Genomic DNA, 12744 nt, shown 5'->3' with positions numbered 1-12744 from the left:
TCCAGCATCCTCGTAGGCTCCTTCAGATACTGGAAGCTGCTCCGAGGTCTCCATGCAGCCTTCTCCAGGCTGAACAGCCCCAGCTTTCTCAGCCTATCTTCATACAGGGGGTTCTCCACCCCCTGATTATCCTCATGGCCTCCTATGGACCTGTTGCTCCATGTCCTTATGTTGAGGACACCAGAACTGCACACACAGTACTCCCAAGTGGGGTCTCATGAGAGCAGAGGGGCAGGATCACTTCCTTCGACTTGCTAGTCACACTTCTTTTGATTGTTATCATCTGGAAAGCCTTGTTTACTGTTTGCCTTGTAGGACAAGAGCAAGAGCTGACAGACTGATTTCTCTGCAGAAGTCCATGACCTATTGGCTGCAGTATTTGTGTGGTGTGCATTTTTAAAATTCCCCCTTGCTCTGGGGGGGATTTTAAATAAAAGTTTAGCCACATCTACTGTTTTGCTCTACACAGTGATATTACTGATCCTGTAATGTCCTTTTCTCTGTTGCAGAAGTAGATCAACAGGTAGAAGAAGGTGATCAGTCTCAGCAAGCCCAAACACCAGTTACAACCAGCCCTTCTGCTTCGAGCACGACATCTTTCATGAGCAGCTCTCTGGAGGATACTACCACTGCTACTACTCCAGTAACTGATACTGAAACAGTTCCAGCTTCAGAATCACCTGGTGTTATGCCTCTCAGTCTTCTTAGGTAAGATATCTTTATTTGCAGTATGTATGATACTGTGGGTATGGGGAACCAGTTGTGTGGTTTATATAGGTGTCTTTTGAAAATGTTAACATTTGTATTGCCTGTCAAGAACTGCCTCTGCAGAGGACAGGGTTTAATTTGGTACTTTGCCTTGTAGCACATGTATTACTAGAAATAAAAAGCTGATAAGCTTTTAACATAAACTGTGTATAACATCTGAATTCTTCAAGAAAGGAGAAATTCTTTACATTGTCCTTCAGTTCTCATGGCTTCTTGGGATAGTCTAAATGATAAAGTTCTGTATTTTTAACAGATAGTTGTTAATTCTCAAATTGAAGTAGATCTTAGTTTGTAGTTAACATCCTGCAGGCTAAGACCTTGTTTCATCCTACCTTCACATACTGAAATGGAAGATAAACCTCATTAATCTGTAGAGGCTGTTTGTGATGTAGAAGGAAATCTGCTTTACACTGAATAGAGTCCTGTCCTAAGTTTATTAATTTTGTTGATGTATCTGACCTCTGTTCTTAGAGGTTTTGCAGATAAAATTTGACGAAAGTCAGAACAATATCTTATTACCAGGACAGTGAAAGTAAAATAATCACCTGATGTATTACTCAAGGTGAGTTCTGAGCAAAGTGGGGAAATGGGAAGAGTGTTTAATTCTCTTTCATTCCTAGGACAGCTCTTGGTCTATAAGGGATGCATTTAAGTGCACGCTTAGAATTTAACTTTCCAGGCAAACGTGGGTAGGAACAAGCTATTTAGACAGGGTTTTCTGCCCATCTCAATGCATGCTTTCTGCCTTATCCTTACAAAAATCAATTGCTGTAAAGTATGCTTTACCAGGTGCACTCTTATTTGATATATTTCTTGTGTCAGACCTTTTACATCGTAGCTCTTTGTAATATAAATGTATATTGTTCTTTTTTAAAGGCAAATGTTCTCCAGTTATCCTACTACAACTGTACTTCCAGCACGACGTGCTCAGACTCCTCCAATATCATCTTTACCAACATCTCCTTCAGATGAAGTCGGAAGGAGACAAAGTCTGACTTCTCCTGATTCCCAGTCTGCAAGGCCTGCCAATCGTACAGGTAAACTTGTAGTTACTACAGGTAGTAACCTCACAGAAGTTCAGTGTAGTGTTTTAAGACATTGAAAGCCAGCAAGATTTCTTTTTAATGCGATCTAACACGCAAAGCATTTTCAGAAACCTTTAGATTACTATCTTGGTACAAAAAGCTGTAGATTTGCCTATCTGCAGACTTGATCAAGCAAATGAAATCAGCTTTTAAAAGCTGTGGAGTGGATTACATGTATAAAACGAGAATGGTGATATAACTGGTAATTACTTCAGAACGTTAGTCTGGTTTGGGCTTGTTTCCTTGCTTGTGTGCCACTGCTCAGTGCACTAATTTTCTAGCTTTTGTTAGATTATGTACCACATGGGAAACAAGAATTGGTACATTTTATGATACGTACACCAGTATAGATTGGCATAGCTAGGAGGCTGAGAAAATTGTTACATTACAGTCTTGAGTTTCTAAAGAGCACAAATGAGTATTGTGATAACTTGGTTGAGGTCTCTCTGTGTACCTGAAAAAGAAAGTGATCTCATAATATTTGGGAATCTCGATGGTTCAGTCAAGGATAATTTTATTTACCTAAATATAAATAAAATAAATAATTTTATACAGTTTTAAATGGTAATAAACTTCTTAGAAATATCTTCAAATAAATAGTTCTTTGAATATCATCAGTATCCTACTTGTTTAAACAGAAGCTTAAATAATGTATGTCAGTAAGAATAAACACTGGTTTCATTACAGAAAATAGTTTGTAGAAAGTAGTAGAGAAAAAGTTGTTAAGGCCATTATTCCCTTATTTGGAGCTAATATATCAGCATATCTAGTAAAATAACAGGAGAAAAATTTATGCACTTTACATTTAATGTTTTCTGTCTTTTAAGCCTTGTCTGATCCAAGCAGCCGACTTTCGACATCCCCTCCTCCTCCTGCTATTGCTGTTCCACTGTTAGAAATGGGGTTCTCCCTCAGGCAAATAGCAAAAGCCATGGAAGCTACAGGTAATTTCTAAATATAATATCCCTTTAAATTGAAAAAAAAAATAGGTAAATATGGAACAATTTTTCCCAGTGGAGTATTTAATTTTTAAGTTCTATAATAATGGAAAAAAATATCTATTTTTTTCACAATGAATGATAGAATACATTTCTGAGTTGTGATTTTTCTGCTGGCAGGTGCCAGAGGAGAAGCAGATGCACAGAATATCACAGTGCTGGCCATGTGGATGATAGAACACCCTGGAAATGAAGACGATGAAGAGCCCCAGTCAGAAGGGACTGCAGATTCACGACATGGAACAATAGTCTCTGGAAGCAGTGGAAAATGTAGTGATCATTGTTATTTGCAGTCACCAGGTGATATTCCTTCTGCTGATGCCACTGAAATGGAGGAAGGCTTTAGTGAAAGGTAAAATGTAGTTTTCTTTTCCTTAAGTCATCTGTTGCTGCAGCTGAAAAGCTCGTAAGTTCATTGTTGCTGACAGAACATGACTTTGTAATGCCACTTTTGAAGCAACATGAGTGAAAGTGAAGACATAAATTAGGTGTATGTGGTGCTTTTATTTTCCAGTACTGGTTGTGCACAGAATTGGGGAAGAATGTAACTTAGCATCCTTCCTTCAAAAAAAAAAAAAAAAGGAGGAATGAAAAAACATTGCTCATGTTTTACCTAAAAGACCTAGCAATAACACAAAATTTCATTGGAATAGTACTTATTTTTTCATGAAAATGCATTTGAACATGAACATGTATTTTCTACATTTTTCTTGTAAAAAATGATTCTTGGTTTGCCCAGAGAGGATGAAACTGAGTTGAAGTTCATGTTCTCAGTCGCCTTCATAACCTTAGATCTAAATGGTATATTAAACAAGGAGGAAAGATCTCTGTTTCTCTTCTGTTTAGTTTTTAATCTTAAAAGCGATAGTTCTTTTTTTAAGTGACACGTAGGAATCCTACCAGCTCTTTTGTTAACAGTGAGGGGACAATTACAAGATGTAATTTTAAGAACACTTCTGTGTTCAGATCCTTTGATCCTACTGAGATAATGCATTGTAAAATTTTCTCAGTTGCTTCGTTCCAGGTAAACTGCCATTTCATGGAGATCTGATAGATTTCAGTTTCTATAAATAAAGCAACAAGTGTTACTGAGTAACTTCATGTTTTGGAAAAGATTTTGGGCATGAGTGGAATGACTGAGGCAGCGGTAACAGAAATGTTGAATTTTTTTTCTTTCAAAAAGAAGAAACCTAGTTTGAGCTGTAGCTAACATTGGTAGCATAAAATGAGTGCTCTCCCAAAATTTCTGCAATGCTTAGGCACTGTGGAAGCATCAGTGTTGAGATTGCAGCATTTAAGTTGTTTGAGGTGAATCTCACGGTACCAGTCAAAAGCCTGTGATACACAGTAAATATGTGCTGTAGTGGAACTGAAAATGCTTGAATTCCAAATTCCTTTTTTTCTTTCCATGAAATAAGAAAAAAGCAATAAATATGATTTTATTATTTTTTTCCTTACTTTACTGTGTGTGGCTGCTTAAAATTTGGTTTAATTTACGTGTAAATTACCAATTCTTTTAGCCCTGATATGGATCATGTGGATAATGCAGCTTCTGCAAGTGGACCTCCTCCTAGGAGTCGGTCAGCTGTAACGAGAAGACACAAATTTGATCTAGCTGCACGAACATTGCTAGCGCGGGCTGGTAAGTATCCTGCAAGACTTGCTAAGGTCCTTGCTGGTCCAGTAAAGGAAGAGGAGGGGGATTGGTACCTAGCATCAAAGTCATAAAACTCTCCTTCATATATGTGTATCTGTGGTTTTGTTTTATGTGGTAGTAAGTCGATTATATTTAGCAGAAGAGTTAAAAACAAAGCAAAAGGAAGTAAAAAATAATAGTAATCTTTATTATATGTGAAGTAAAAGGATGGCTTTCTTGGTCTTTTTTTAATTTTTTCTGTGTTTGTTTTTGTTACTTGAGCGGGATTATACCGCTCTGTACAGGCCCACAGGAACCAGAGTCGAAGAGAAGGGATATCTTTGCAGCAAGATCCAGGGGCACTTTATGACTTCAACTTGGATGAGGAGCTGGAAATTGACCTTGATGATGAAGCAATGGAAGCTATGTTTGGGCAAGACCTGGCTAGTGATAATGATATTCTGGGAATGTGGATCCCAGAGGTATTGGATTGGCCTACCTGGGTGTGTGTGACTGCAGCGGGGGCTGCTTTAACTTACTGCTTTAACTTACTGCTTTTTGCATGTTCATGTTTTTAAATTGAAAGTAACATGCATATGCTTGTAGGCTGTTTGAAAATATCTTACTAAATGCCATCCGTGTATCAAATCTTCTTGTATTCTGTTGCTTCAATTTTAGATTAAGAATAGTGTTTACTTGTGTTTCTTGCTTTGCACTTTACATGTACATAGTTTTTCTTCTCCCTCCTCTGAAAGTTGAGAACAAGTAGTATGTAACAAATATGCAAATAGTATAGTTGTTGTTTTGATGATCTCACTTAGAAAACAGGTTGAGGCTTCAGATTGCTTAGCTGTGTAAGATAACACAGTTGTAAATGCTTGTTCTGTTTGAAATAATATCTGATCCGTAGCAACATAATTTGCACTTAAATCAGTTTTTCTTAATTTAGAGATTTCATTCTCTAAAAATATGTTTCAGGTGGAAAAGAGTAACAGCAGTTTATTAATCTTTATATTATCCATGTCAAATTAGACAAGCAATACACAAGACTAAGTTTTGTTTCCTAGTTGTTACCTGATTCTGATACGGAAGCAAGTTTCAGTGGGCAGATAGAATTGATCAGAGAGCTTGTTTCACTGGGATATTACCATGATATTACTGATATTAGGACAGAAACATTATAGAAAAATGAACTTTATATTCTGACAAAACCTCAGAAATTATTGTCACAAAAAATATTTTTTGTTGCTCAGTAAATAGAAAGTCCAATTGTCGGGGTAAGAAAGGATTTTTTTCTTTGTTGCATCCAGTTTCTGTCTAGTTCTGAGGAGAAACGGGTAACTTAAAGACAGCACAGAATGTGAACTAGCAGAGTTATACTGCCAGGAATTTTGGGTCAGATCTGAAATGAAATAGGAAAATCTCATTACCTGAAACTATACTATGGAATGTTTTTCCCATTCTGAGGGGGTCTGCTCTTTCTTATTGTCTATTTCTGCTTTGCTTTTGTGCAAGTTAACCATAGAAATATCACTCCTTGTGTGTAACAGAAATGGACGGGAACATCCACCAGAGAATATTGCCTTGTTTTATGTCTGTGTGAAGATATTTATTCTGTACAAATAACATGTGAAAATCTTCCTGTGCAGCATGTTTGTGAATCTGAAGACCGAGAAGAAGTAGTCGTTTGTGAGCTGTGTGAATCCAGCGTGGTTGGCTTCAATCAGCACATGAAGAGAAACCACCCAGGCTGTGGTCGCAGTGCAAACCGCCAGGGCTATCGCAGCAATGGTTCTTACGTGGATGGGTGGTTTGGTGGTGAATGTGGTAGTGGGAATCCTTACTACTTACTGTGCGGCATCTGCAGAGAGAAATACTTAGCCCTGAAGAGTAAATCCAAAACGTCAACTTCAGAAAGGTACAGTAGTACAAGGTAGTGGACTACTCTGTGTAAAGAAGGGAAGCGAGTTAGAAGTACTTACTATCATCGCATTCCAACAATTTGATTGGAGAAGTCAAAATTCCCAGCAGAGTTTGTTTATTTTAACTGAGGCTTACAATCCTTTGTGTTCAATCTTTAGAAAAAAGGTTGTCTTGATATTTCTGTTTTTTCATGAAAAGCAAAGAATTATTTCTTGGTATGTTGCCTATTCTTACTGACGTTTGGGAACTTCCTTTTTCAATGTTATATTGGCCTTTCTCATATTAGTACTTTAAAGTTCTCCCCCCCCCCCCCCCCCCCCGAAGCTCCTTTATTTATTTCTCTGTTTTAATAGCCATTTCCAGAAGTCACATATGTATATTCACCTAAAAGTCAAGTAATTTATTAGTAAACCAAATTGAAAATTATTGTGTGTATATGTAAAATGAGAGCCATTCATTTATTTTCTTTGTTATTTCTTCTAGGTACAAAGGCCAGGCTCCTGATTTAATAGGTAAACAAGACAGTGTCTATGAAGGTATGCTTTTAAGTTGCTGAAGATATTAAATGCTTCACACTTGTCTTATTTTTCTATAAAAGTACTTCCATGTAAATAAACTTGTCATGAAATGGTACAGGAAAGTATAATTTAGAGTATTCTTCAGATTAGGTGTACTATTTTAAAACTTTTTTCCTTTTTAGTTCATATGAAAGAAAATATCAGTGACATTTTTTCCCATGTCTTCACCTTAAGTAGCTGAAATGGCAAATACCTAACACGGGGTGAAGAGGTCTTGTGGGTAGATGTTATACCAGAATTGCACATGCAAATCCTTGTGTTCAGATACACTTCTTTGGCTGCATTTATAGGAGAAGTGAATTAACAGAAGTTAGAATCTCAGAAGTCTGCCATTAGGCTGCTTTTTTGACCATTGTACTAAGTGGGAGTGTCCTGATGATGCCTTTCACTTTAAATAGATTATTTCTAGTGACTGTAGAAAACCTTTCACAGATGATTCTTTGACTCTGGGTCTTTCTGTAGCTTGTATAATGGCAATTGTATGATTTACCACGTGATCTAAGACTGAAAGAGTGCACCAGAACTTAGCAGCAAGTCCGTCTTCCAGTAGGTAAAAAGTGTTCAGATACTGTATGGGAAGTGAGGTAGAGCAGGAAGGATCTGTAAATACAAGTTGACTTCTTGTCTAAATGGTTGAGAAAGCGTGGGCGCACAAATACAAACTAAGAAGTTGAGCATACTTTTTTGATAAATATGCAGTCCAGAAATTTCTAGCATTTGTTCTTACTGTTCAGTCTTTTGGAATGTGCACCTGTTATAAATAAAAGCACAGCTGTATGTCTGTGCTTTTCATTATACTCCAGGTTTTTGAGTTGTCTTGCACTGGATGTGATGACCTCTTATTTCTGTGTTTTTAATAACCCAACTGGTTTGACACTTCAGAGAATCTTCCATGAAACTTCTCTGCAGTAGAAGATCAAATGTAATGAACAGGGGCAAGAGTGGGATTATTATTTTCTGATTTACTATGTTGTGTCTGTTAACACCAGAAGATGAGTTTTTAAGATGAGTATGTTGCAGATTGCAATCTACATTTTAAACCCTGTTATTGTTTTTTTAATTAATTGAAAATATTTAACATTTCAGCTTTTATAACCAAGTCTAATTATATTTCTCAAATTCTAGAAGACTGGGATATGTTAGATGTAGATGAGGATGAAAAGCTAACAGGAGAAGAGGAGTTTGAATTATTGGCAGGACCTCTTGGGTTAAATGATCGACGTATTGTACCTGAACCTGTACAGTTCCCTGACAGTGATCCTCTGGGTGCTTCAGTTGCAATGGTGACAGCCACCAACAGTATGGAAGAAACATTGATGCAAATAGGTAATTTTGAAATTAGTTTCATTCAAAAAACAAATGCCTCCCCTTTGGTGTGATTTTACAGGGGCAATGCAGAAATGTTTCAACAGTCTTTCCTGCCTCCTGCCCTGAGGAAGTGAAGACAGGTTCTGAATTGTCTTTTTATTACAGGGGAGTTAGGGAGAGGAGTGTGAGGCATTTACACTGCCAGAAAGCTTGAAACTTTGATTTAATAATAAAACTGTGACCATAGTCCTTCAGTGGATGCCCGTAGCATGTTTTGCAGAGCCCAAAGATGGATTCGTGGATTTAAGTTGGAGCTTACTGACCAGCCTGTTGAAATGCAAGATCAGTATTTAAGTTGGTAGGCCCCTCTAATGGAAAAGGGAAACAGGAGAATTAATGTTGAATATTGTTAAGTTGTGCTCACCTGTTTTTGAAAATAAGGAGTAATTGATTTATGGAGTGTATTTCAGGAGTGTATTTTCCTCTCGGTCATTAGCACTATAGTTCTGTATGTATGAAACTTCAAAAAATTGAGGATTTATTTGCAAACTTAGGCCAAATTCGCTTCTGCGACTATTACTTATTACATTATTATTATAATGTTTTATCTTTAAACACTGATGCAAATCATCATTATTTCCAAGGTTGTCATGGCTCTATAGAAAAAAGTTCTTCTGGCAGGATAACCTTAGGAGAACAAGCAGCTGCCCTCGTAAATCCACATGACCGTGTTATGGCTCTGAGAAGAGTGACAGCTGCTGCCCAAGTCCTCCTTGCAAGAACTATGGTTATGAGAGCACTCTCACTCTTGTCTGTCAGGTTTGTGGCATCCTTGGCAACATTTTTACCTTTCCTTTTGGAACCAGTTACCAAGTTATGTTTGATAGGGACGCAGTTTTAAGCTATCTGGGAAAGCGATTCTCATTTTTTGTGTTTATACACTATTAAGTGAACAAGTTTGGTTGATTTTGTTCTTTTGAACTCTATTTTCAAACTCTGTGGGGAAAACAAGTCAACATTTTATATAGAAAGTGAACTGCAGTAGTATCAGCCATCCAGAACATAAAGATACTGTGTTTTCACAGTGAGATTTTGTTCCAAGTTGCCTTTGTTCACAGCAAGTAGCATTTTGTTCAGGGCAAGGGTGTATAGTGATAGGACAAGAGGAAATGGTTTTAAACCAACAGAGTAGAGATTTAGATGAGATTAGGAGCAAGTTCTTCCCTGTGAGGGTGGTGAGGCCCTGGCACAGATAGGGATGTGGCTGCCCCATCCCTGGCAGTGTTCAAGGCCAGGTTGGACAGGGTTTGGAGCAACCTGCTCTAGGGAAGGGTGTGCCTGCCCACGGCAGGGGGTTGTAGCTGGGTGAGCTTTAAGGTCCCTTCCAATCCAAAGCATTCTATGATTGTAAGTATTAGAACTTTGAGGTAAACAATAGAGGAAAGAAGAGTTTCCCTATGAATGTTTCCCAGTAAACTCATGGATTTTTGCTTGGGTGAGTCTGTAATGTGTTTTTGTCTTCAGCTTGAAAGAAAAGGAGGGGAGGGACTGCAGCTTCATTTCTCTCTCCAGCCCGTCCAGCTAGTCAAACAGGCAGTGTTCACTAAATGGTGCAGTAATAGTTTTAAGTGAACAAAACTTTGGTTTAGAATATACTAAGAAAACCAAGAGCATTTATGTTCATTTTTGACAGTGGTTCCAGCTGTAGCCTGGCAGCTGGTCTCGAGTCCTTGGGCTTAACAGATATCAGGACGCTGGTTCGTTTGATGTGCCTGGCTGCAGCAGGCAGAGCAGGCCTCTCCACGAGTCCAGCCACTGCAGCCACTTCAGCAGAGCGATCCAGGGGAATACACAGCAAAACAAGCAAGCCTATATCTTGTCTTGCCTATCTGAGTACAGCGGTAGGCTGTTTGGCGTCAAACACTCCTAGTGCTGCAAAACTGCTGGTACAGTTATGTACACAGGTAGGACTGTTATTTCAACATAAATATTCAACTATTGATGCATGAAATGAAGCAATCCATCTTGTACATGTTGATAATTTGTGCTTTTATCTTCTGAACTGTGATGAGACTCCCTCAGTTTGAGGATCTCCTCACAAATGTCGTTCAGGACTTTGCACTAAAAGGGTATGTTTTACTGTTGGTAAAAATCAAGTAACTTTACATTTTTTTGCTGAGCACTCTTTTCAGGTGGAGGCAAACACATGTGCTTGTTGTATTGATACAGTTTTTCTGTTAAAGTTTTGGATTTTTAAATTGAGTCAACTCTGTGTGGAACACGGATTGCTTATATTTAGAAAGAGATGCTTACAGCTGGGGACATGCAGCAGGATTTCATATGTATCAGTAATTAATTGTTCTTCTGATTATGAAATAGAATTATGGAGAAATACGAGTGTGGGATGGGATGATGTATTTTATTCTGTGTTACTACTTTTTATCCTACCACCAGGTGCATAACTTTATAAGAAGTTCTTTTATAAGCCCCTTAGTTCTTGCCTGGGATTCTTGGTTACTTGATGCCTTCTTTTTCCTTTTTCTTTTTAATCCCTGGATCTGAATAGTTGCTTCCATTAAGACCAGATATTCCCCAGGGATTTAGATTACATACTGTATGTGATCTTTGCCTGTTAAAATGAAAGTGGTTGGGAGTAGAGAATTTCTGCAAAGAGCAAACAACCAAACAAACCTGAAAATCTTTAAAACTCTGTATGATTTGTTTGACCAAAACTGTTTTCTAAACTTGATCTTTCTGGTTTTTATTGTCTTTAATGATTTATTTTTAGAATTTGATTTCTGCAGCCACTGGTGTAAACTTGACAACAGTCGATGATCCAATTCAGAGAAAGTTTTTGCCAAGTTTTCTAAGAGGAATTGCAGAAGAGAACAAACTGGTCACATCACCGAATTTTGTGGTTACTCAGGCACTTGTAGCATTGTTGGCAGACAAAGGGGCCAAACTGAGGCCAAACTATGATAAAGCAGAAATTGAAAAGAAAGGTATGATACAGCTTTGGTTTTGAGTGTTAATGATTAAATCTTCAAATATCCATTTATATTTAAGGAGAGACTTGCTAAAATAATGTATTACTAAATATGCTCTCAAAAATGTACAAAACTTGTTTTAATTGAAGTCATCTTATAGTTTAGTAAACAAATTTTACTTAGAAATATGATCTTATTACATCATTACATTTTCTGCTCTGTGTGTGTATGTGTCTGTACTCAAAGCCATATAGCCAAGACATTCAGCCTCGGTTGTGCCACATAATGAAATAAAGGGGAGTAACAGTGGATTAGTGCCACCAAAGTACTGTGCTGTCTGTGACACAGGAAGTTGTGCTGCTTCTGCTATGAGAGGTCAGGGAACCAAAAAGCAACCGCTGTGCCTCAACACCAGGTTGATGCTGTGATAAGGGGAGGGAAGGACATAGCAGTGACAGCAGCTTTGTCAGAGGAGGTGTTTTCTTGTTCAGAAAACCCTTGCTCTTTGAACAACCATTTTCCATATGATGGGATTAAGGCTATTTGCAATAATATTCTTAAGGGGGGGTTGTGACATTTTAAAGGGGGTTATTTTTCTCTTGATGTCAGAAGAGTGTTTTTTCTCATAGTTAACACAATTGCAACCTTCTTGTAAAATGTTGGTTAATCTCTATCTTGTTCTGGAAATTATGGCTAATGTTGTGTTCATTTGTGTACTTGTTTGGTACTCATCTAGGCATCGTATCATTGTTTTGTTTAAGCAGGTTTAATTGCCCATTTGTATGCCCATCCTTCCTATGATCCTTCTGCTGTAGGCCCTCTGGAGCTGGCTAATGCACTAGCAGCTTGCTGCCTCTCTTCAAGGTTATCTTCACAGCATAGGCAGTGGGCTGCACAGCAGCTGGTGAGAACTCTTGCAGCACACGATCGAGATAATCAAACTATTCCCCAAACCCTCGCTGATATGGGGGGAGACTTACGAAAATGTTCCTTCATAAAGTTAGAGGCTCATCAGAACAGGGTAAGCATCATTTCTTCCCACTTGCATGGATGTTAATAGTCTCTTTTGCAGAATACTGAAAAAGTCAAATACTACTAATTTACAGATGCACTATATTTCTAATTTCCCAAAGAAATAATTTTTCAGTGATAAAGTAAGTTATTGCTTACCTCTGATGTAGGGAATTGCTTAGCTTCTTTGAAGGTTCCATTAAAGGGAACGTGAAGTGTTCTTAACGTACATGAAGTCAGCAGAATCACTCTAAATCTTTTCTTAGGCTAGATCTTAGTTTGCGTTCATTTTTCTATCATAGTAGTGAACATCTTTGTCCGATATTCTCTGCAGCAGTGGCCTGTGAAGCCTGGGTCTGAACAAAGGATAGATTCCTCATAAAGCACATTCTAATTACTGTACACAATGCTGTTGGAGTAGAAAATGCATTTTGTTTGATTATTACAACA

The 12744-nt window shown here is 37.9% G+C and overlaps 1 protein-coding gene across 11 annotated transcripts in view; it reads left to right on the top strand.

The window, feature by feature from the left end:
• Nucleotides 1-12744, top strand: part of HERC1 (HECT and RLD domain containing E3 ubiquitin protein ligase family member 1) — a 114772-nt gene that overhangs the window by 81130 nt on the left and 20898 nt on the right. For 7 of the 11 annotated variants that reach the window (XM_061447228.1, XM_061447229.1, XM_061447230.1 and 4 more), the window contains 13 exons: nucleotides 510-708; nucleotides 1645-1805; nucleotides 2681-2797; nucleotides 2972-3203; nucleotides 4372-4493; nucleotides 4770-4990; nucleotides 6137-6405; nucleotides 6894-6946; nucleotides 8114-8314; nucleotides 8941-9115; nucleotides 9990-10260; nucleotides 11085-11298; nucleotides 12045-12304. In XM_061447228.1, the coding sequence (XP_061303212.1) occupies nucleotides 510-708; nucleotides 1645-1805; nucleotides 2681-2797; nucleotides 2972-3203; nucleotides 4372-4493; nucleotides 4770-4990; nucleotides 6137-6405; nucleotides 6894-6946; nucleotides 8114-8314; nucleotides 8941-9115; nucleotides 9990-10260; nucleotides 11085-11298; nucleotides 12045-12304 (2495 nt within the window). The remainder of the gene's footprint in view (nucleotides 1-509; nucleotides 709-1644; nucleotides 1806-2680; nucleotides 2798-2971; nucleotides 3204-4371; nucleotides 4494-4769; nucleotides 4991-6136; nucleotides 6406-6893; nucleotides 6947-8113; nucleotides 8315-8940; nucleotides 9116-9989; nucleotides 10261-11084; nucleotides 11299-12044; nucleotides 12305-12744) is intronic. The other 4 variants (XM_061447233.1, XM_061447234.1, XM_061447237.1 and 1 more) reach the window with 4 other exon arrangements.

This window comes from Pezoporus flaviventris, unplaced genomic scaffold (assembly GCF_033815535.1).
Source record: "Pezoporus flaviventris isolate CSIRO_AGI_PZ_B2104156 unplaced genomic scaffold, CSIRO_AGI_Pfla_v1 ptg000006l, whole genome shotgun sequence".
NCBI lineage: Eukaryota > Metazoa > Chordata > Aves > Psittaciformes > Psittacidae > Pezoporus > Pezoporus flaviventris.
Note: the sequence above shows the minus strand (reverse complement) of the source record. Positions and strands in the feature narration are given on the sequence as shown.